General features: G+C 18.9%; 2 protein-coding genes and 1 pseudogene across 2 annotated transcripts, besides 1 other annotated feature; all 3 read left to right on the top strand.

Moving 5' to 3' along the window:
- Window positions 1–4,022: 4,022 nt before the first annotated feature.
- Window positions 4,023–4,977, top strand: PmUG01_05044900 (fam-l protein; the record flags this gene model as incomplete). The annotated part of the gene is made up of 2 exons (XM_029003661.1): window positions 4,023–4,109; window positions 4,234–4,977. The coding sequence occupies 2 exons, from the start codon at window positions 4,023–4,025 to the stop codon at window positions 4,975–4,977; spliced, it is 831 nt and encodes a 276-aa protein (XP_028860585.1).
- A 2,682-nt stretch (window positions 4,978–7,659) lies between these two features.
- On the top strand, window positions 7,660–8,550 carry PmUG01_05045000 (fam-m protein; the record flags this gene model as incomplete). The annotated part of the gene is made up of 2 exons (XM_029003662.1): window positions 7,660–7,746; window positions 7,873–8,550. The coding sequence occupies 2 exons, from the start codon at window positions 7,660–7,662 to the stop codon at window positions 8,548–8,550; spliced, it is 765 nt and encodes a 254-aa protein (XP_028860586.1).
- An 11,036-nt stretch (window positions 8,551–19,586) lies between these two features.
- Window positions 19,587–20,609, top strand: PmUG01_05045100 (annotated as a pseudogene).
- Window positions 19,587–20,609: a sequence feature (fam-l protein, pseudogene).
- Window positions 20,610–22,150: the final 1,541 nt, after the last annotated feature.

Consider the following 22,150-nt stretch of genomic DNA (forward strand, 5'->3'; position numbering starts at 1 on the left):
AATATTTATTTATATATAAATAAAAGTTATATACATTATTATGTCCTCCATAGAAATGTCAAGAAGGAAAATAATGCATTAAAGTTTTTATTAAATTATATTACATGTTATATTATATACTATCTTTTTGTATTAAATAATTATATTATTTTTTGTTGTAAATTATTTTATGTAAAATAATTCGTTTATTGCAAATTTTTTTTTATTTATCGTAATCAGTAAAAATGTTTTTTTATTACGCATAATCTTGTATAGATATGTTTTTTTAATATTACCATTACTATATGTAATATAAAAATATATATATTTAAAAAAAAAGATAAAGAATAAAAATATATAAATTAATTCTTATATAAAATAAATTTTCAATTTGATCATAATAAATAAAATTATTTTTTTTTAACTATATAGTAATTATAGTATTCTATTTATAATAATAACAAACTATTGTATAAAAGCGTTAAATTAGATAGAGTACTTTAAAGTATTAAAATATATTATTTGAATTAAATCCTATAATATAATTTAAAAATTATTCTAGCACAAAGCTTCTATATTTTGCACATATATGGGATATATTCAATTATAATACGTGATATAAAAAAAAAAGCGTTTTTTTATTTTTTCTTTTATCCCATGAATACTATAATATATTATAGAATAATTTGTATTTTTTATTTGCAAAATAAAGTTTAAAAAGTATAAGAGGTACAATTATTTATGCTTATTATTAGGAAGATCAGTAAAAAATTAATAACTATATTCCTAATATATGCTAATATTCCCATACTCAACACATCTAATTTTTTTTGTTTTAATTATAAAATAAAATTTTTATGTACTAGACAAGCCAGTTTATTTTTTTTCTGAAAGGTTTTATTAAAAAAAATTTTGAACTGCTATGTTAGGCTATTAAATTTTTTTTTCTTTTTTGCATATACATTAATAAAATTAGTTTTCACAAGTATCATTTTTATGTTGCTTTTTTTAAAAATAAATTTATTGGAAATATTTGCAAAAATATTTTTTAAAATATCTTCACTTTTTTATAATTTTCACATTATTTATTTAACTTAATATATTTTTATAAAATAAAATAAAGTTGCTACTGAAATTACTATATGCTTATGTCACTAACTTGTGAATATACTTTAGGTTATTTACTTAAATAGATCTATTATAAAATTAAGTAAATACAACTTTAATAGAAAATATAAATATTTTATATTAGAAAAATTACTCAGATTTATCCTTTTTTATTTGATATTTCCATATTTAAGTAGAGAGTTGTAATATGATAGCATAAAATTTGCTTTATATTTTTGCTTCTGCATATTGTATGCACAAATATACACCTATAAAATAAGTTTTATTATGAGTAAAGAACTTTATCACCTTATAAATAATAAAAATATCTTCCTTTCATTGTAATAAATATTTTATAATATTTTACATTATTAGAACAGTGGAAATGGATTATGAGTTTCAATAACTGTTATAACATTTTCAGAAAATTAGAAAGGAAGAAATAATATATAATTAAAGATATGTTATAAGATAATGTATATGATAATTCCTAATACAAAGAGGTAATGTTGAATTAAAAGAACATCGAAAGTATTAATGTAATGATAATGATACTTCGAGAACTGAATACAAAAGATTATGAATGAAATGCATATCCATTATATTCGAGCCATATATAGTGAGAGATATATCTTTAAAAAAAAAATATACAGAGCATTTATTCATATATATTATAACTCAAAACATGCATGTATTACCAAGAAAAAAAGTTTAAAACTTTCAGAATATATGAGTAATATTTTAGAATTTACTATATTGAATACATTTCCTATCGTATTTTTATTATATTTTTATTTCTTATTTCATTAGGAAATTTGTAATATATATTAAGGTGACATGTTCTAACGAGATCATTTAATTCTCAATAAAGTGTTACAATTGTATGGTTGTTAGTTACTTTTTATGCATTTTAATTCTTTATATACTATTAAAATTGTAAAATGTATCGCTGAAGTAGAAAAAGATAAAATTAAAGCATATTTACAATTGATAGATAGTTTTAAGAAATACCTTTTTCCCTGTATTTAATAGATTTTTTCTTTATGCTTAATGAAAATATGTTAACAAAAATTAACTGTCGTATACATATAAATTTTTTTTTAAGAAACTTTGATATTGTACAGGTACATATTTGCACAAAAAAGTAATAAGATATATGTTAAATAATATTAAGGGTCTTCATGTTTCTATATTTTTTTTAGTATTATAATTAATTATTCTTTACATATATATATGTAATAATTCTTTCTTGATTCATTAAAATGTGAAATTCAAATTGTTCAATAATCAGAATAAAGATATATACCTAATTTGCAAACATTACATATGTAATTGTTTCATTGGGGTTTTTATTATAATATATATGTGACATCTAAGCTATTATATTATATCGTAATCAATGTATTTTAACTCATCTAATAAAGTAATTTATATATTTAACCATTTATATTCTTCTTATTTTTTTAAAGGTTGTATATTTTCATTTTTGATCCTATTAATAAATATATGTTATATTACTTTTAATTTTAATATATGATTACTTTTTTATTTAGTAAAATCATAATTATTTTATTTTTTGTGTTAAGTTGTAATTTTTATTTAAATGCAAACATAACAAAACATCTTCATAAAAAACTTATTTTGAAAATTATATATTTAATAAGTTATATGAAATAAGAATGTATTAATAAATTTCTAAATTTTTTTATAGTTCAAGTATTAAATTATAGCTATATAATGATATAATTCTCATTTAAAAATTAAATATTAATAGAACATTATGAATTTGAGAATATATGAAGCTTTATAATTAAATTAGGACTTCTATTAAAAATTGTGATTTACTTTTTATCCTATATAAATACGGGATGTAATACATTTGTATAAGTATTGCTTAAATAACTATGATATAATATATTAATAAGAAAATATTATGTTCATTAATACATTTGACATAATTAAACAAGTGCATTTTTCTATCAGCATTTTGATTATGTGAATATACTTTATACAACTATTACTCTCTTTTTATTTACTATATTTCTTCTGAATATATATATTAGCTAAAAAAATATATCTATTATTTAATCGACGAATTTAACAATTTTACATTTATAAATAATATTAAAAAATATAACTAATTAAATACTATACCCTTCAAAAATGATATTACAAAAATAAAAGATCGGTATTTATTTTCCTTTTCAATTTATTGTTTTTTACTAGATTAAGGGATATGTCATATATTTAATATTTTGAATATGCTGTATACCATAAATAAATGCATATGATTATGAAGTAAATGTTACCACTAGTACAAATAGTGATAAAAAAGATTTATACAAAATATTATTTTCTTATTTTCTTATTACTATTATTTTATTGGTACAATAATAATATTTTTTAGAAAAAAACAATTTTTCCGAAATATTATTTTCATTATGTCAGAATTATTAATAGGATAACATCATTTAAATAAGTGACATTTCTCCCAACATTTAGAGGAAACAATCATCTATATTCTCTACTTTCTACATTTTCTATATACTCAATACATATAAATATTATGAAAGCATATATATATATATTTTTTAATAAAAATTGATAAAGAAATTATTTAATTACTTCACTATATTAAATAAAAAATTCATATATTTTGAATATCAAATAATGAAATAAATTTGTATTATATTAATGAAAGTTATTATTTTAAAAATTACATTTTTATAAAAAATTTATAGTTTATTTTTGAAGTCTTTTTTTTTGTTTCTGTTGTATAAGTAATTATAGTTATACAGTTTTTATTATTATATTACGGGAAAATAAAAGAAGCCAAATTAAACAAATAATAATAGCGTTATTTATTATTAAAAGGATATTTTATTATTGTCAAATGAACCCTTGTTGGATATATTTAAATATTAATATTCTATATAATGGAGAAACAAATTAAGTCACTGTCATTTATTAAATTTGTTACGTTTGTCCTTTTAAGTTGGATATTTCATTTTCATACTTGTGTGGTTATAATAATTTTATATAGATATACATGTATTATTTATATTTTTAGAGTTTTATATTAATAATTTTTTTTTAGTATGATATTATTTATTTGATCATATAATAGTTTTATTTTTGCTTTTTCAGAGTACGCACGAGAAATCTTTGAATGAATGCTACAATAATCGTAAAAAATTATATACAAGATATTATCGTTTATTGGCAAAATATAAACAGATTAAGGATTCAAATATTGTATGTTTAAAAGAAGATATACCAAATGGGAATAACGATAAAAAAGATATATGTAGTAATGAAAAAAGGAACACAGAAACCATGAAACAATCAAATGGAAGTCCATTATATAATGTTAAAGGTCATAAACAATCTATGAAAAATAAAACCTGTATATTTGAAACAAAAAAATATTCCAATTTAGAAAAAAAAATATTCAAAGAACTTGATTATGAAGATTTTCTCAGAAATAACAGAACAATTAGCAATAAAGTTTACAAAAAAATAATACTTAAAAAGTACGGATTACGGCTTATTTTACCTGTATTATTCTTTTTATTATTATTAATACCCATCATATTAGATTTATCTGGGCATTTTGCACTTGTAGATACGTTTCACAAGGCATTGGAAATGTCTTTTGGAAAAAGTTGGATAAGCCCTTTAAAAGAGTGGTTATGGAAATCCCCTTTATGGTGGTTGGGTAGAGAATTACAACAGAGTAGTAAGAAATATTCTTATATTGTTATTCCATTTTTTAGGAGTATAATTTATTTTTTACCCCTCTTTATATTGGGAGTTACAATTATATTACGAATTGTATATTACCATAAAAAAGTTAAAAAATATGAAAGAATTAAGTTCAAGCAAAGGTAAAATATGTCAAAGAGATAATGATTTTTTCCGTAAATAAATATTCATTAAGAACTAATATATGTAGTATATTTAATCATATGTAAAATAAATATATCAATAATTGCAAAAATTATATACATAAATGTGCATACAGAAGGACAATTTAATAAATCGCTGTAAAAAAAATATTTTCTTAGTTTTATTGTGGATTTTAATTTTTCGTGTTTATTATTTTGTACTTTAAGATATATTTTCATCATGATAAATATTATGACTTCATATATATATGTGTATATACATATTTTAATAAATTATTATGAAAAGTATACGTTTGTATGTTAAAACTAATACATAAAAGAATATTTTATATAATTTTATTAAAATTATATATTAAATTATATATATTTTATAAGAAATGGTGCTTTATATTTTTTATCTTTCTCCAGTATAAATTATTTTTTGTTGAAGCAATTAAAAAAAAGTCTTATTAATTTTAAATACTAAAAAAAGTGTCTTGTTATGAAATAATAAAAAGAAGAGAGTGTACTATGATGTCTTAATATATATATATATATATATTTTTTTTTTTTTTTCTTAAAAAAAATAGTAATTGCTATATAAAATAAATTGTGACAAATGCTTTTTAGAACATTTACGGTAAATATCAATTTAGTAAACGCCTTTTTTTTATGCATTCTACAAATTCTTACTTAGAAACGTATAATAAAATGATAATTGTTTTCTTAATATATACTATTTATAATTATTTACTAACTTTGGTATATTAATTATATAGAACTCAAAAAAAAAGAAAACAATAATAATTTTATAGTTGTTCTTATTTGTGAGTCAGTGAAATTCTGGAATTTTTTTTAAATATATATTTACTGAAATATTTAATATAATTACAATGTTCACTTAATGAATTAATTATAATTATATATTAATAAATAATATGTTGATGTTTTTAATTTTTTACCGTGGGTTTTTCATAATTATAGTCTACTAAAAATGTGTTTTATATTTATAAAAATAAAATAATTCACTAAATATAATGAACATATGTATATTTATTTTTGAAATAATTTAATTTTTTCTATGTTCACATATATATATATGTTCTATTTTGTATGATTATATATAAAAATACTAAGTAAATGTTTAATGTTATTTTTAACATTCATAAAATTATATTTTGTATATAGTATGTATTAGTAACTTTTTCAAATTAATAATAATCATTTAAAAAAAAAAATTTTTAAAATAAAAGAAAGAACTATTATTTTTATAGATGATAACTACGTATCCTTTTTTTTTTTTTTTTGATTGATAACTATGAATAATGTATACTGAAAGAGATACTCCGTTTTCTTTCTTTTCATAATGTTTATTTAAATATATATGTTGTACATCATAACCTATAAAATCATTTTTTATGTAATTTTCTTTTATAAAATTTAATTTTTTATAGATTCAAATGAAAATAATAATATAATATCAATACTGTTTTAGTTCTCTCACAGTAAATTTAAAAAATACAATGTATTATATGAAATAACCTATGAATATTTATTTTTTTTAAAAGTTTCCTTAGAATTTACTGAAAATGAAACTAGAGTTTAAGGTATTACGGTATGTTGAAATTGAAAATATTGATTATCAAAATATTATTAAAAAATATATGTATAAATTATTTTTTAATATTATATATTATTATAGTATGTAAAAATTAATTTGTGCATTAAAATTATATATATTCTTTATAATATATGGAATAATTTTATTTAAAAAAAGTTTTTTTTTCTCGTATTACCATCTCCTATATATAAATATATAATTAATTAAAAAATAAATAAAAATAATTAGGTAGATGCATATAAATATTTTTCATTTAAAAAAATATTATATATAAAACAATTAAAAGTTGTAATATTTATAAATTATGATACAAATATAAAAAATAATTTATTTTCATATAGAATATATATTCCTTCATTGATCACTTAGAAGAATATATTTTTAATTTTTTAAATATTTTATAGAACATAAAATATTATATATTCCTATGGAATAAATGAAGTATCTGTTATGATTAACATAGCGTAAAATGTTATTTCTTTAATATATTATTACTATTATATTGTTATAAAAATATATATTATATTAGAAATAAGGATTATTTACAAAATATAATGTTAACAATTCTAAATTTAATAGGAAAAAGTCATAACAATTAGTTATTATTAACTTATGTATATAAGAATGTATTATATATATTCTCTAAGTTCTCTATTCTATATAAACGCAATATTTTGAAATATAATGAAATGTTGTATTTTTTTTTTTTTCTATTTTGTTTTGGTATGAAATAATTAAACATTATTTAATTAGTGTAGAAATATAAAAAATTAAATTATGTATTTTTAATGCTTACGAATAAATTCAAAATTATTTTATAATAAAGAGGATTAGTTTTTATTTTAGTTAATATTATAATAAAAATTAAATATATATTTTTAAAGTTATTTTGCTTCGTATATATAGTATAATCTAATATTGTTACACGTAATTTACTAAATATTTATGAAAGAATAATAAAAGTAAATTTTAAAATAAATACAAAATCTTATATCACTCATAGTATATTCTACTGTTATTAACATTTTTTTTATTTAATACATTAAAATATTAAGTATCTATATTATGGAACGTAAAATTAAGTCAACCATGTTCATTAAAATTTCTGTATTAATCATCTTAAATTTGATATATCATTTTAACATGGATGAGGTATGATAATGCTATTTAAGCACATAAGCTTATTAATAATTTCCAAATTTCATTTTTATAAATATTAATTTTTTGAGTGAAATAATTTATGCCTTTAAATAATTATTTTTTACTATGGTCTTTTAGAGAGTATTTAATATATCTGGGGATGAAAGTTACGAACTTGATAGAAGATTAGATACAAAAAATTATAGAATACTAGCAAAATGTATACAGAACAGGGATTCATATACTTTAGGGTTAAAAAAGTATATGCCAAAAAATACAGAATACGAAAAAAAAGATATATCTAAAAATGAGAAACTGGACGAAAAAAAAAACAAACAATTAAATAGAAGTTTATTAAATAAGGCACAATATTATACAGAAGTTACAGATTATAATAAAGGAATGTTTGATGGAAAACATTTCCATTTTGAAAAAAAATGGATTAAAAAAAAAGATTATGACAATTTTCTTGAAAGAAACAGGAGAATTTGTGATATATCTTTAAATAAAATAAAATTTAGAAAATATAGAATTGGAGTTGCTCTATTTTTACTTTTTTTCTTTTTGGGAATAGGATTATCCGTATTACCAGGATTACCATTTATGGAAACTGTAGGTGAATGGATGAAAGGAAATATATTATTTAAAAGTTTGTATAGTGCTCTAGATAACTTGAAAAATGGAGAAAATTTCTATATTTATATAGGATTATTTAGTATAATTATCATAAAATTATCGGTAATAGTTATAATAGTGATTTATAAGATTTTAAGGAATAATGAAAAATATAATAGAATTAAGTTAATGATGGAGTAAAATGTATAAAAATGAATGTTTATCTTTCTGTAAAATCTTTAATATGATGTAATAAATTAAAAAACTTTATTGATATATTTAGTATGCATATATATATTTTCTAAAATATTATAATGCTACATGTATATCTAGTCTCTTTGATACACAGCAACAAAAATATATGTTCTTCCTTTTTTGTCGATTTTAATGTATTAATGTTTTAATGTTTTACAATTCTTATTTTCAAATATTATTATAGCTTAAATATTATGGTGTAGCACATATATTTATGAGTTTAAATATATATCTATGAAATATAATTGATTGTGCTTTAATAGGAATATATAATAGCAGAATTTACATAATTTTGTAGAAGTTGGATAATTTAAAAGTATACTAAACAATTATGATTTCTTTATTGTATCTCGTTGCGCCTAAAATTATTATTTGATAAAGTTATTAAGAAAATTTTGTATTTTTAAATTAACAGTGAATGTGTGGTGTTTTGTATTTAATGAAAAAAAGCATATGTATTTCGTTACACTGATACATGTATATATACATTTTTTTTCTCTTAGGAAAGAACTGAATATTTTTTGCATAATGTATCCATGTAAAACATATTATAAAACTAATATATTGAAAAAATCTGTTTAACAGACTTTTAGCTTATTTTATGCCGAGGAAATGTAAAAATATAGATATATAGTTAATAATATATGTTTTAATTATAGATTAACTATAATATCATACTAAATTTAAGCTTATCAATCGCTAAGTTTAAATGAATATTTTAAATCATTTGTCCTATTAATTTTGTTCATAACTGTTGTACTAACTGGAGTCTGAGTAAAATATTTATATATAAGTTATGTTGAAAATTTATAATTAAATATAGAGCATGTAGTTCTTATTTTTCATGTTGTTCTCTTATTAATCTAATGAATTAATTTCAATTAGATATTAATAAATCATATATTGAATTGCTTTTTTTTTTTTTTTAAATATTATTTATAAAATTTATGTCTACTTTTTATAACATATATCTTTTTATTTTACTAGTTGGTACTAATTTTAAATATCTATAGTTTTCATTAATTATTTCTCAAAAAAAATTACATAACTTATGAGATAGGATATTGAGAATAAATAATAACTAGGCAGATGTTTTTTACTTACATAAAACAAAACTCTTCTCTCTAGCGAAAAGGTGTTTATTGAAAATTTAACATCATAGTTTGCAATTATTAAATAATTTTATATCTACAAAATATATTTTTTTTTAAGTATGCGAAAATATTAGTAATTTTACTTATGGAGCACTAAATTCATATTTTAAATATTTTAAAATTAAATTTTTTATATTTTTCGATTTTATATGAATTAAAATTCCATCTTTTTTACTTAATTTTTGAATAAGGTATTTAATATTTTTCTTGCAAACTATACAGTAGAAAAGTTACTACTATATACATAAATCATAATTTTCGCGTTATTAAGAATTCCATATTTCTATAGTCTTATGTATGAATACTTTATTTAAAGTATTTTTTAAATATTCTTTTCCATTATTTTTTGAATTTTTTATGAGTTCAATAATAAATTATAAGGCTTTATAATTCTATTTTTGTTTCTACCTCGGAATATGGTAGTGAAGCGATCATCATATATTACGTACTTTCTATAACATTATGTATTAATACAATACCATTATTTATAAATTCTTTATGATATTTCTTTTTAGTAATTTGTTTTATTTTTTTTTCTGTATAGTAGAAAATTATACATTTATGTATCTTGGAGTATGTAAAATATATGAATTTAAAAATGAGTTCATTCTTCTGAATGTAGATAATTCAAGGAAAAATTATATTAATAATTTTTCGGTTTATATCATGGTAGTTTTTCTAAAAATGAGGTATTTAAATTTTTTTGAGATTACATAATTATATTATTTTTAGTGTGTGTATAAGATAAAAAAAATTATGGTTTCTTTTAGTTTACTGTAAAACATTTGGAATATGCAATAAAATATATATATTTTTACAATCTGCTAACAACAAAATAGAGTATTTCATGATGATAATATGAAGTTCTAACTTTTACAAAATATTGTTCATAATTAAATATTTATATTGAGTACTCACCTAAATATGCATACAGTTATAATAAGTTGCTCCTAATATATACATATATAATTAATCAAGTATTAAAAATACTTTGAGTTTGTCGTAATGGCAGCATTTTTATGAGAAAATGTTATAGTACAATATGTGAAGAAAAAATTATATACATGAAATACATACCAGTAAGCATTAAAAAGTTTAAAAAAATTATATATCTTTGTTGTTTACGTATAATATTTCATAATGATTTGTAACGTTTCCTAATTTTTTATTTTTGATGCATAAAAAAAAAAAAAACATGCTATAAGATTTTCTTGACTAAAATTTTTAACGTAAATTGAGATACTTTTAAATGTATTAATTTCATCGCATCCGTGAGTTTTCGAATTGTTATGTATACATTTTTTCTTTTTTTTTGTGTAGAATAATTTTTATATAGTTAAATTTCTAAGAAATAGAAAAGAAATGAGATATAAAAGTAGAAAAATAATTAATTTCATTAGATTATAATATTATACATATATACATGTAGGAAAACTAAAATAAGTAAAAGTTTAGTTAATATTCGAACTATACTGATACTTACTTCATATCGTTACCCTTATATTAATTGTTATGTATTAATTGTCGATTTATTCAAAATGTAATATATTTTAATAAATGTTTTTTTTTTAGAATTTATAGATAATTAATTATTTCTTGTTTTTGTAAAAAAATTACACTAAATTTACGTCGTCCTAATTTTTTTTATTTGTATGGAAATATTTAAAAATATTAATAATACAAATGCATGTATTATATAGAATTACAAAATACAACAAAATTGAAGAACACTCTTATAGGTTAACATAAAAAAAAATATTACAGAAATATTCTTTTGTATAAGGAATAAAAATTATTTATATAAAAACTGCATAAACGAAAAAATAAATATGATAATAGAATTTTTATACAACTGAAAATTTTGTTTTTAAGTATTTATGCTAATTCCTTGGGGCTATTAGCTCGTCGTTTATTTGTATTTTATAAAATACATAAAGTTAATTACATGACAACAAATTTCTTTTTTACTAGAAGCCATCAAAGAAAAAGATAATTATATATTTTTTGACAGGTATAACATTAATACCTTAAAAAAGTTAAATTATTCACCCAAAATGTTAAAGAAAATGCTTTATTTTGAATCTTCGGCATATTATGTTTTTAATTTTTATATGTTATTATTGTTCTTTAAAATATATTTTTTTTTCATCTCACTTTTTAATGTATTTTAAGTATTTACATGTGTGCACATATTCCTTAAAAATTCTTTTGTACATGTATTCATATATACCTCTTATCTCACATTTTTATTTATCCCTTTTACATCGTTTTATTCTGCTTTTATTTTATTTTTAATTGATTTCTGAAAAATTAAAATCAAAAAATAAGAAATTATTAAACGTTGATGGAATTCATGCACGAGTTTTTAAAAATACTGTAGAGCTAAATTTGAATTTTACAGTTGTGGAAATGTCACCGAAATGTGCGCATAATGTTGAACTTATATAATAATTGTTATTATATGCGAAATTAAAAATGGAAATTTTTTTTTATTTTCTGTGCTTAGGGTATCAATTTTCATTATATCTATAAGAATTAACGTAGTGTACGAACTAGTACCTTAATATATATAAAATAAGAGAACTACGTGAATGAATATTAAGTACATGTAAAAATTAACAATATTATATTAATGAGATGTAAGCTTTCTTTAAGTTTTTTTCACTACTATCAAGATGTCTTATTTATCCAGAAAGCAGGTTATGTTGAAAAAGGAGAGAATGTAGAAGAAGAAAATCATTTTCTGACAAGATCGTGCAAAACTCTAAGAATATAAAAAAAAGGTAAATAACATAAAATGTGATTGATATTGATACAAAAACATATGTATAACTGGGTATTTTAAGAAAACTTTTTCTGTCCCTATTTTTTTCATTGTTCAAATAGATATTACGAAGTTTTTTGAAAACGAAGTTGGATATACATATAAATGTTTTATTCAAGAGAGACAAAAAAAAAATGTTAGTGTATCCTTCTACCATTTTTCCAATTTATTTTTTCTTTCCATTGTATCTATGAAAGTGCAAAAATTCGAAAAATAAACCTATAATTATGTAGTTTCTTGGGAATCGGTGACATAAGCGTTGAAAAAAATTATTTTCAAAGAATTTATATGTGTGAATCATGCTGCTATATTGTGTACATATGTATGTGCATACATACGTGTATATTTACATGTGCATAAGAACATGTATGTATGTATGTAAATGCATATAGGAGTGTGTGTACATGTACTTATGTATACTTACATAATGTAAGGTACGAATTAATATATTTAAACACATATACTTTCTTATATTTTAAAAAACGCAACTTTATTTTTAAACATGAAAAATTACACTGAATTATTTATCTATGTTATTAACATGATTTATGGAAGCATGTTTTCCCACATAAAAGCAATAATATCTAATAAAACAAATAAGATGCATTTTTTACAGCTTCATTTATCTATTTCATTTTATGCAATTATTACAGCAATTCGTTATTATTTCTGAGGTTCGTACATATATGTACACATTTTTTTTTATGTGTTGTACCATGCATGTGTAACGTGAATAAAGGAATCCATGGGAATAATACTTTCACAAAGTTACTAATGCTATTTTAATTTATTAAAATAAAGATAAAGAGAATAAGCAATTCATTATGGGAGTACAATTTTATGTCATTAACTGAATCAATTTGAGGATACAATTGAGTTCATACCTATAAAAATTAGTAGAATATCATTATTCATTATTAGATGCATATCTGTGCACATGACAAGCAAGCATATATATATGCTTATTTATACTGTCTCCATTGTATGTTTTAGATTATTTATAATGAAAAGTTATAAAAGGGAAAACATGCGTACACATGTATATGTATACAGACTTTTGCATATTGGAAATTAATTTAAATTACTTTACAGATATTACCAACTTATGTTTATTTTTATATATCTGAAAAATTTGGAATAAGTACATGTACTTAAAAGAGAATGGAACGAATGATAAAATTAAGATAAATAACAAGAAAATATAAGTGCAATGCATGAATTCGCTAAAAGAGTTACTTCACTTAAGGACGTTAATAAAGAAAAGGGATAAGAAAACGTATATATTATAACTCACTTGAACTATGAGCTGGTTAAATTAATTATTTGAAAAGGAAATTCGTTTAACTGTGTCACATTTTATATTACATCAGAAATGTTATCGTAGGTCTGATTACTTCTATTAAATATCCTTATATGGAAATCAATTAATGCATTCATCGTAAACATGGAGGATGCAAAAAAAACGATATAAAAAATACAAATGTATAAGGAGCAAAGGTATAACCAAAAATCCAAAATTTATTAATTCATCGTAATATGATAGTAAACATTTCATATATGTAACTAAGTGTACATATACATAAAATGTACTTATATTTTGATGGATATGTTCATTATTTCACAATAGTAAAACAAGTATCTAAGATAAGATACACGTGTAGTAATAAAAAATATGCATAAGGAAATTATGTATGCAAGTTTGAATGTAATGCATGAATTTATTTGTAACATAAAAAAAGGAAAAATTATACTTTAATTTTTTTTGTTATTTTTTTTAATAATTACATTATATATATAGATATGTTATCTCATTTGTAACAAGAATGTCTTAAATATGTTTTTATCAATAAATTAATTAGAAAAAATAAATATCTGTATATTTCTAGAGTAAAATGAAACACACATGCATAAAACTCATAATGGTCCTAATGTTATTGAATATTTTAATATATAAACGTTTATGTGAACATACTTCAATAGAGGTCATAGTAATATTAGAATTGTAGATAAGAATTAATAGTTGTATAATATATATTATTTTAAAAATATTACGTAATGAAATAATTAGAAAATAATAATTTCCCTAAAAATATGTATAGCACATATTATTTTTTGAACGAAATATTAAAATAAAAAAAGTCATATGCCTTATTATGACATTAAGTACATGCTAAATTAAAAGAAACTTAATATAATATAACAAAAGTTATATTTATGAGAAATTATATTTAAAATTGACATTATATATACAATAATTTAAAAAGTATGCATAGATTAATTTAAGTATATATGAATTAATAAATATGCATATATGAAACATATATATATATTTAATACTTCTACTCTCTCATATAGTATTTGTTCATGCAGGAACTAAAGTATTTGAAAAAAAATTAAAATTGTTTATTGAATGTTCATTCAATTTTCTGAATATACAAAATTATTTAATTTAAATTAATCTGGAAATTTTTAATAGTTCCAACATGTATAAAATAATTTAGGCAAAAATTATTTTCCTAAATATTATTAACTGTATTAGTTACACAAATATTTAGAAAGGAATTATAAAAATGGAGCTTATAAATTCATGTAATTTGTATCATAATATGTTATTATTATTAGATAGTTTTAATTATTAAGATAATTACTTCTATATTTTTATATTAACACAAATTTGTAAATTTTGACAAGCGGACATCCAAATGAAAGAATCATTTAAAGGTCTTGAAGAATGAATCTTTTTATATATATACATATCTATATATACTGCATATATATGAAAAACTGAAATAAAGAAGATTATTTTCTTATCTGTGCGCAATATTATAATGTAATATGTGTTATATAGCCTATTATAAATTTACAACTTTTTATATTTGCCTTTAATTATGTATTTTTTGTAGAGATATAATTTACTACGAATATTCTGATCAATTTATAATTATACTATCAAAATAATAAATTGTGTTTTATAATTATCCATATTTACTCTATTAAACAAAAACTATGAATATAACTATTCCTTTTTTTTTATAGATACTTTTCATAAAATATTTAATTTATTTTAAGTTAATATATGTAATTTAAAATATGGTTCTCAGTAATATTTATATGTAAATCAATGAAAAATATATAAGTTTTTATCTGATCCATAAAAATGTTAAAATATAAAGTAGGCATTAAATATTCTCCAAAATTTTATTATTTGTTTTTTTATATATTATATTTTTGCATTTCTAACAAAGTTATTTTTTGTTGTAAATTATTTTATTTGCAGTGATTTTTTATTAGAATTTTTTTTTAAGTAACATATTTACTAAAATATTATTTTATTAAATTCTTCTTCTTTTTTAATATTATCATTTCTATAGAACTTATAAATTTATAATTTTTTTTTTTAAAAATAAAATAATAAAAAATATAAATTGCTTTATTTTTAAATAAATATATTTCACCTCAGTTATGGTAAAAAAAATGTATTATTTTAAATTATATAAAAATTATAGTATATCGTTTATAACACAATGGTAAAAATATATTAAACTGTTAAATTGGATAGTATTTGTAATTAAAGTTTGTACTCTATTAAACCTTAGAATGTAATTTTTATATTATTACAGTATAAATGCTATACGTGTAGTAGGTTTATAGAATATTTATAGAGTAACATGTGCCATATAATAAATTTGTCTTTTTTTTTTTTTTTTTTTCTCTTTATTCCTATTAATACTATTGTATGCTATAGAATAATTTGTGTTTTCTATTATAATATAATGTTTTAAAAGCATAAACTATATAAAGAAGTAAGCTCATTCTTAAGTTGCTAAACAACAAATTAATGACTATATTACTAGTATAAGCTAATGTATCTATTCTTACCGCATATATTTTTTTTATTTAGTTGTAAAATAAAATCCTTATGAACTAAAAAATCCATTTTATTTTAATGTTATTATGGAAATTACTGATAATAAACACTTATAATTGTTTTGTTAGAGTATTAATATATATATTTTTTTGAGAATTTATGAATAATATTACATTTACAGAAAGTTATTTATTTATGTTACCTTTTTCATAATAACTTTCTTGGAAATATTTACAAAAATATATTTAAAATTATATTTGCTTTAATATACTCTATACATGTATTTTATTTATGAAGTTTTTTTGCTCTTTTAAAAAAATATAATAACAATGAAAATAAATATACCTTTTCATTATTATCTAGTGGATAAACAGTTATAATATGAAAGAAAAAATGTATTTTTTTTTTATTTTAGTAAAAACTATTATAATTATATTCTTATTTGGGGATGTTCTAATTTATACCATACTGTATAACGATGACATCGCTGAAAACTTGCCTTATATTTTTTGATAACTGATATTAAATGTACTTATATGAAAATTTTCATATAGGTAGATTCATCATATAATAAATAATAAAAATATTATTTTTCATTATGATGTACTTTAGATAAATCTTTAGATAATTAAAACAGTAATGATAGAACCTTATATGCAAAATGGTTTTTCATTGTCAGAAAATAAGAAAGTAACGGGTAATACACGATTAAGGATATATTATATGGAATTAGATAAGATGATTCCGATAATGAAATCGATAATATTAATCAGCATATGTTGGAAAAGGTTAGTGTAAGGTTATAGATAATTCAATGCTTCAGCAAGAAATTAGTCAAGAAATGAGAATCTTCTATATATAATCCATTTGAAGTGATAAATATATTTTTTTTTTTTTGGAAATCTATTATATAGATGATTTTATTATATATATTGTCGGAAATATATAAATAATACCCAAAGTATAAAATATTCAGCGCGTATGAAATCTCTTTATTATTTACTCTATATGAATACATTCATATATAATGTTTTTTGTTATTTTTTTTATATCTTATTCCATTAAAAAATTTATTGTCTATTAGGGAATGAATTACAAAGATGATTATTATACTCTAGTGAGAGAACCATAACTGTATTTGTATTTCATTTCTTTATTATGTATTTTAGTGTTTATTTATGTATTGGTAAATTTTTAAAATAAACAGTTGCAGTATGAGGAAATGAAATTATATCCTATATACATTTCATATATTGTTTTCAGAAATAATATTTTTCATGAATCCAATGAAATTTCGCTTTATGCTTAATGAAATTATAATCTCACATAAAACAATTGTTGTATAATTTAAACTATTTTTTTTATGCGCCCTAGATAATAAACAAATATATATTACTGCACAAAAGTAAAGAAAAATATATTAAATATTTTTAACAGCGCGTTTTTACCTTAGCTTTATTATAATAATTAATTATTTTGGTGTAATTTAATACGTTTGTGCATTTCATGTAAATATATATTTTTCTCAACATATAAATGTGAAATTGATATTTCTCTATATTAACAATATAAATATGTGCTTAATAAGCAAAAATTATATATACAATATGTATCATGTAGATTTACATTATGATAAATATGTGATCTTTTAATTTAATATGTAGGATTACAGATAATATAACTTCACTAATCTAATGAAGTAATTTATATTTTTTAAAAATTATTTATTTTTATTTTTTTTTATGGTTTTAAGTGATAATTTTTATGAACTTTTAAAAAAATTCTTTATACATTAATTTTAATTTCCATATATTACGTTTTTTTCATATAGATAAAACAAAACCATATTAGTTTTTGTGTTTAAATATATTTTTTATTTAGAAGTAAATATAACACGTCATATTTATATAAAAATATTATGTAAATACAGATTTCATAACTTATTTGATGTAAAGTTTTTTTCAGTAGATTTTTTATATATTTCAAGTTTGATATTATTAATAAATAAGACATAATTCTACATTAATGTATCAATTATTAACGGAACATTATCTATTTAAAAATTCTTGAATTATTATTTATAAATGAGGGATTAAGTTTCTTCAGATTAGTTTTTATCTTATGTAATTTTTGGAGTTAAAAACTTTTAAAAAAAAATTATTTAAATATATATGAAATATATATTGACAAAAAAAAATATTCATTTTTTAATCGAATTAAATAACTAAAGTATATTTTCTATAACATTATTATGTTATATACTTTGTACAAAATGACTCTATAAATATTTATTTCTTTTTTTCTGTATTTCTTATAAATATATATATAACATTACAAAAATAAAAAGTAATATAAAAAAGTAGATAAACTTATAGACTATTCTTTTATATAAATAGTATAAATTATATCTAATTAGATACAATAACCTTCAAACAATTATTTTTAAGAAGTAAATGATAAGCTTTTATATACCTTTTAAATATATACTTATTAAGTCATACGCTAAAAATTTGATGTTATAAATATTTTATAAATCATATAATAAAGAATATATTTATGGGGTAACTAGTGACAAGAGGAAAGAAAATAAAATAAAAAGTTGTATAACGTATTCTTTTCTTTCTTTATTATTATACTGTTATAATAATTAATAAGGAAAAATCAATTAAATGAGTAATACTTCACTTAATGTAGAGAATTATCTATTTTCTATATTCTCTACATTCTATATCCTATATATATACCTACTTGGAAATATTATGAAATCATATATATATATATATCATTTTATTTAGAAAATTAAAAAAATGTAATTTAATTAATTCACTATTTTGAATAAATAATTTTCATATTTTGAATATTTATTACCGAATTCATTTTATATTATATTATGTAAAGTTACACTTTTATAAATAATATTAATATAATAATTTTTGTATATATTTTTAAGGTTACTTTTCTTTATCTCTGTCGTAAAAGAATTTATAGGTGCATACATTTAATTTTGTTTTATGAAAATATAATAAAAAAAGAAGTTAAATAAATAATAATAGTGCCCCTTATCATTAAAAGTATATTATATTATTATTAATTATATACTTTTTCAGTATATTGTACAATATAAAAGATCTATATTATGGAACAACAAATTAAGTCACTGTTATTTATTAAAATTTTACATTTAGCCTTTTTATTTTGGATATGCCATTTTTACATATATATGGTATATTAATATTACTTCAGGAAATTTGTATTATTTATACTTTTTGTGTTGTGTTTTTTTTAATGCTGTTTTTTAGAATGATAATATTTAATCGTATACATAATAATTATTGATATTATTTTTTTTAGATGGCATTTAACAAACTTTTTGATATTAACTACAATCATCATAGAGAATTATATACAAGAAATTATCGTTCAATGGCAAAAATAAACAGTATAATCATTCAAGTATTACATGTATAAATGAACAGTTACCTAACGGAGTGAACAAAAAAAAGTGATATAACTAGTAAAGAAAAATATGCTGAAAGAAAAAAAAAACATTCAAATAGAACTTTACCAACTAATGCAAGAAGTCATAGAAAAGATACAAAAAGTAAATCTTGTATATTTGAAACAAAAAAATATTCCCATTTAGAAAAAAAAATATTCAAAGAACTTGATTATGCAGATTTTCTTAAAAACAACAGAACAATTAGTGATAAGATTTATAAAAAAAATAATATTTAAAAATGCGGATTACGATAGCTTTACCTTATTACTGTTTTTTTGTATTAGCATATCGTTCATATTAGATAATTTTTGTGGATATGGGCTTACATATGTTTGTTAAAGTGATACTTCTCTTTTCACCTGTCGTAGGTTAGTGAACTAATTAAACCATATCTTAAGCATATTACAATCTTTCAATTATATACAAAATGCTTCTCCGGCCTTAGTACATTTATATGACATTCTGAACAGACCTCTTTAAAATGGTTCACAGAAGCTTTTGGTAAAGGAAGGTGAAAAAACTTTAACTACTGTGTAATTTTTTGGGATTTCTAATATATTTTGTGCCTTTATTCATATTAGGTATCATACTTATATCAGCGTTTTTTATTATCATAAAAAAGTTAAAAAATATGAAAAAATTAAGTTCAGAAAAAGGTAAATGAATAATAATTAATATTTTTCTTTGCGTAATGAAATATTCAATATGAACAGTTAACTGTAATATCTTGAATTGTATTCATAATATGAATACTCATAGTTGAATAAATATTATAGGTGTAAATACTTATACCTGTTCTAAAGGATACACACCATTAAAAAAAAATCTTATTTTTTTTGTGAATTCTAATATATAATATTTTTTAGTTTGTAATTTAAGGTATCGTTTTATCCAAATTGAATATTTTGAATTATTGAATAAATTTGTATATTTTCATATATTTGTATGAAAAATATGTCTTTGTGTGTTATAATTAATATTAAGTGGGACAATTTATATAATTTTATTTATTGCTTGTGTTAATTTATATTTTGACTATAAAAATACTTTTTTATATGTTTTTATTTTTCTCTAGTTAAAATGAATATTTGTTGCATAATTTGAATATATTTTATTACAATTAATATAAAAAAAAATATGTCTTCATTTATTTTTATTGACACGATGAAGATGTATTTTGTTGAATTGCAGTACATATATATATTGTATAAAAAAAAACATAATATTCATTATATAAAATAAGTTTTATGATAAATAAACTGTGGAAAAATTTGCGTTGTAAATTCTTTTTTAACGGATTTTTATTTTTTTTTTTTTTTGCTAGACATAAAAATAAAAATAAATATAATATCTTTATTAATTTTCAGGTACTTATAATAGTTAAATAACTTATTAATACTAAATATCCACAATTAATTGAAAATAACTATTTATTATTTACCTTAATTGTAAAGTTAATTTTATATCTGAATAATTAATTAAATATATATTACATGGAAATTTATAAATATACCATATATATTTTTATAATTTTTACAGTATTAAACGTTTAAATTAATGAATTAAATGTAATCAAATATTAAAAAAATATATGCATAAATACTTTTTTTTTTTCATAATTAAAATTTTATATACATTCATATCTATGGAAAAAGGTATATTATCATTACGGGTAATGAAGAAGTATGTAATTTTTCTACTTTTATATAATAATCTATCTGTGTTTTTTATTTATATTTCCTCATTTTTTATGTCCAATAAATATATTATGTAAATAGTTAATATTATATTATAAATGCATAAAATATATGTAGTTATATTGAAAATTACTAATTAATTTAATATGATAAACTTTTTTTTTTAAATAAAATTAAATTAAAAAAAAATAACTTTTTTTTTAAATAATACATATGTACATTAATTTTTTTTTTGGTTACATAGGTTTTAACTGAGTTTGTTAAAAAAATTTCCATATATTTTTTGTAGATGTTTTAATTAAAGAAGTGTAAAAATTTAATATTAGTATATGAAGAATTTGTAATCGTTAAAAAAATAATAAAATGTTGTAAAATTACTGTTGTAAATGTAAGAATATGTTAATTTCCTTTTATACAATAATAATGAGAAAAAAAAAAAAATATTTTAAATGCTTTTTATTTGAAAACCATAATTAAAAAACAAATGAATTAGTAAAAATAATA

This window comes from Plasmodium malariae (assembly GCF_900090045.1).
Source record: "Plasmodium malariae genome assembly, chromosome: 5".
NCBI lineage: Eukaryota > Apicomplexa > Aconoidasida > Haemosporida > Plasmodiidae > Plasmodium > Plasmodium malariae.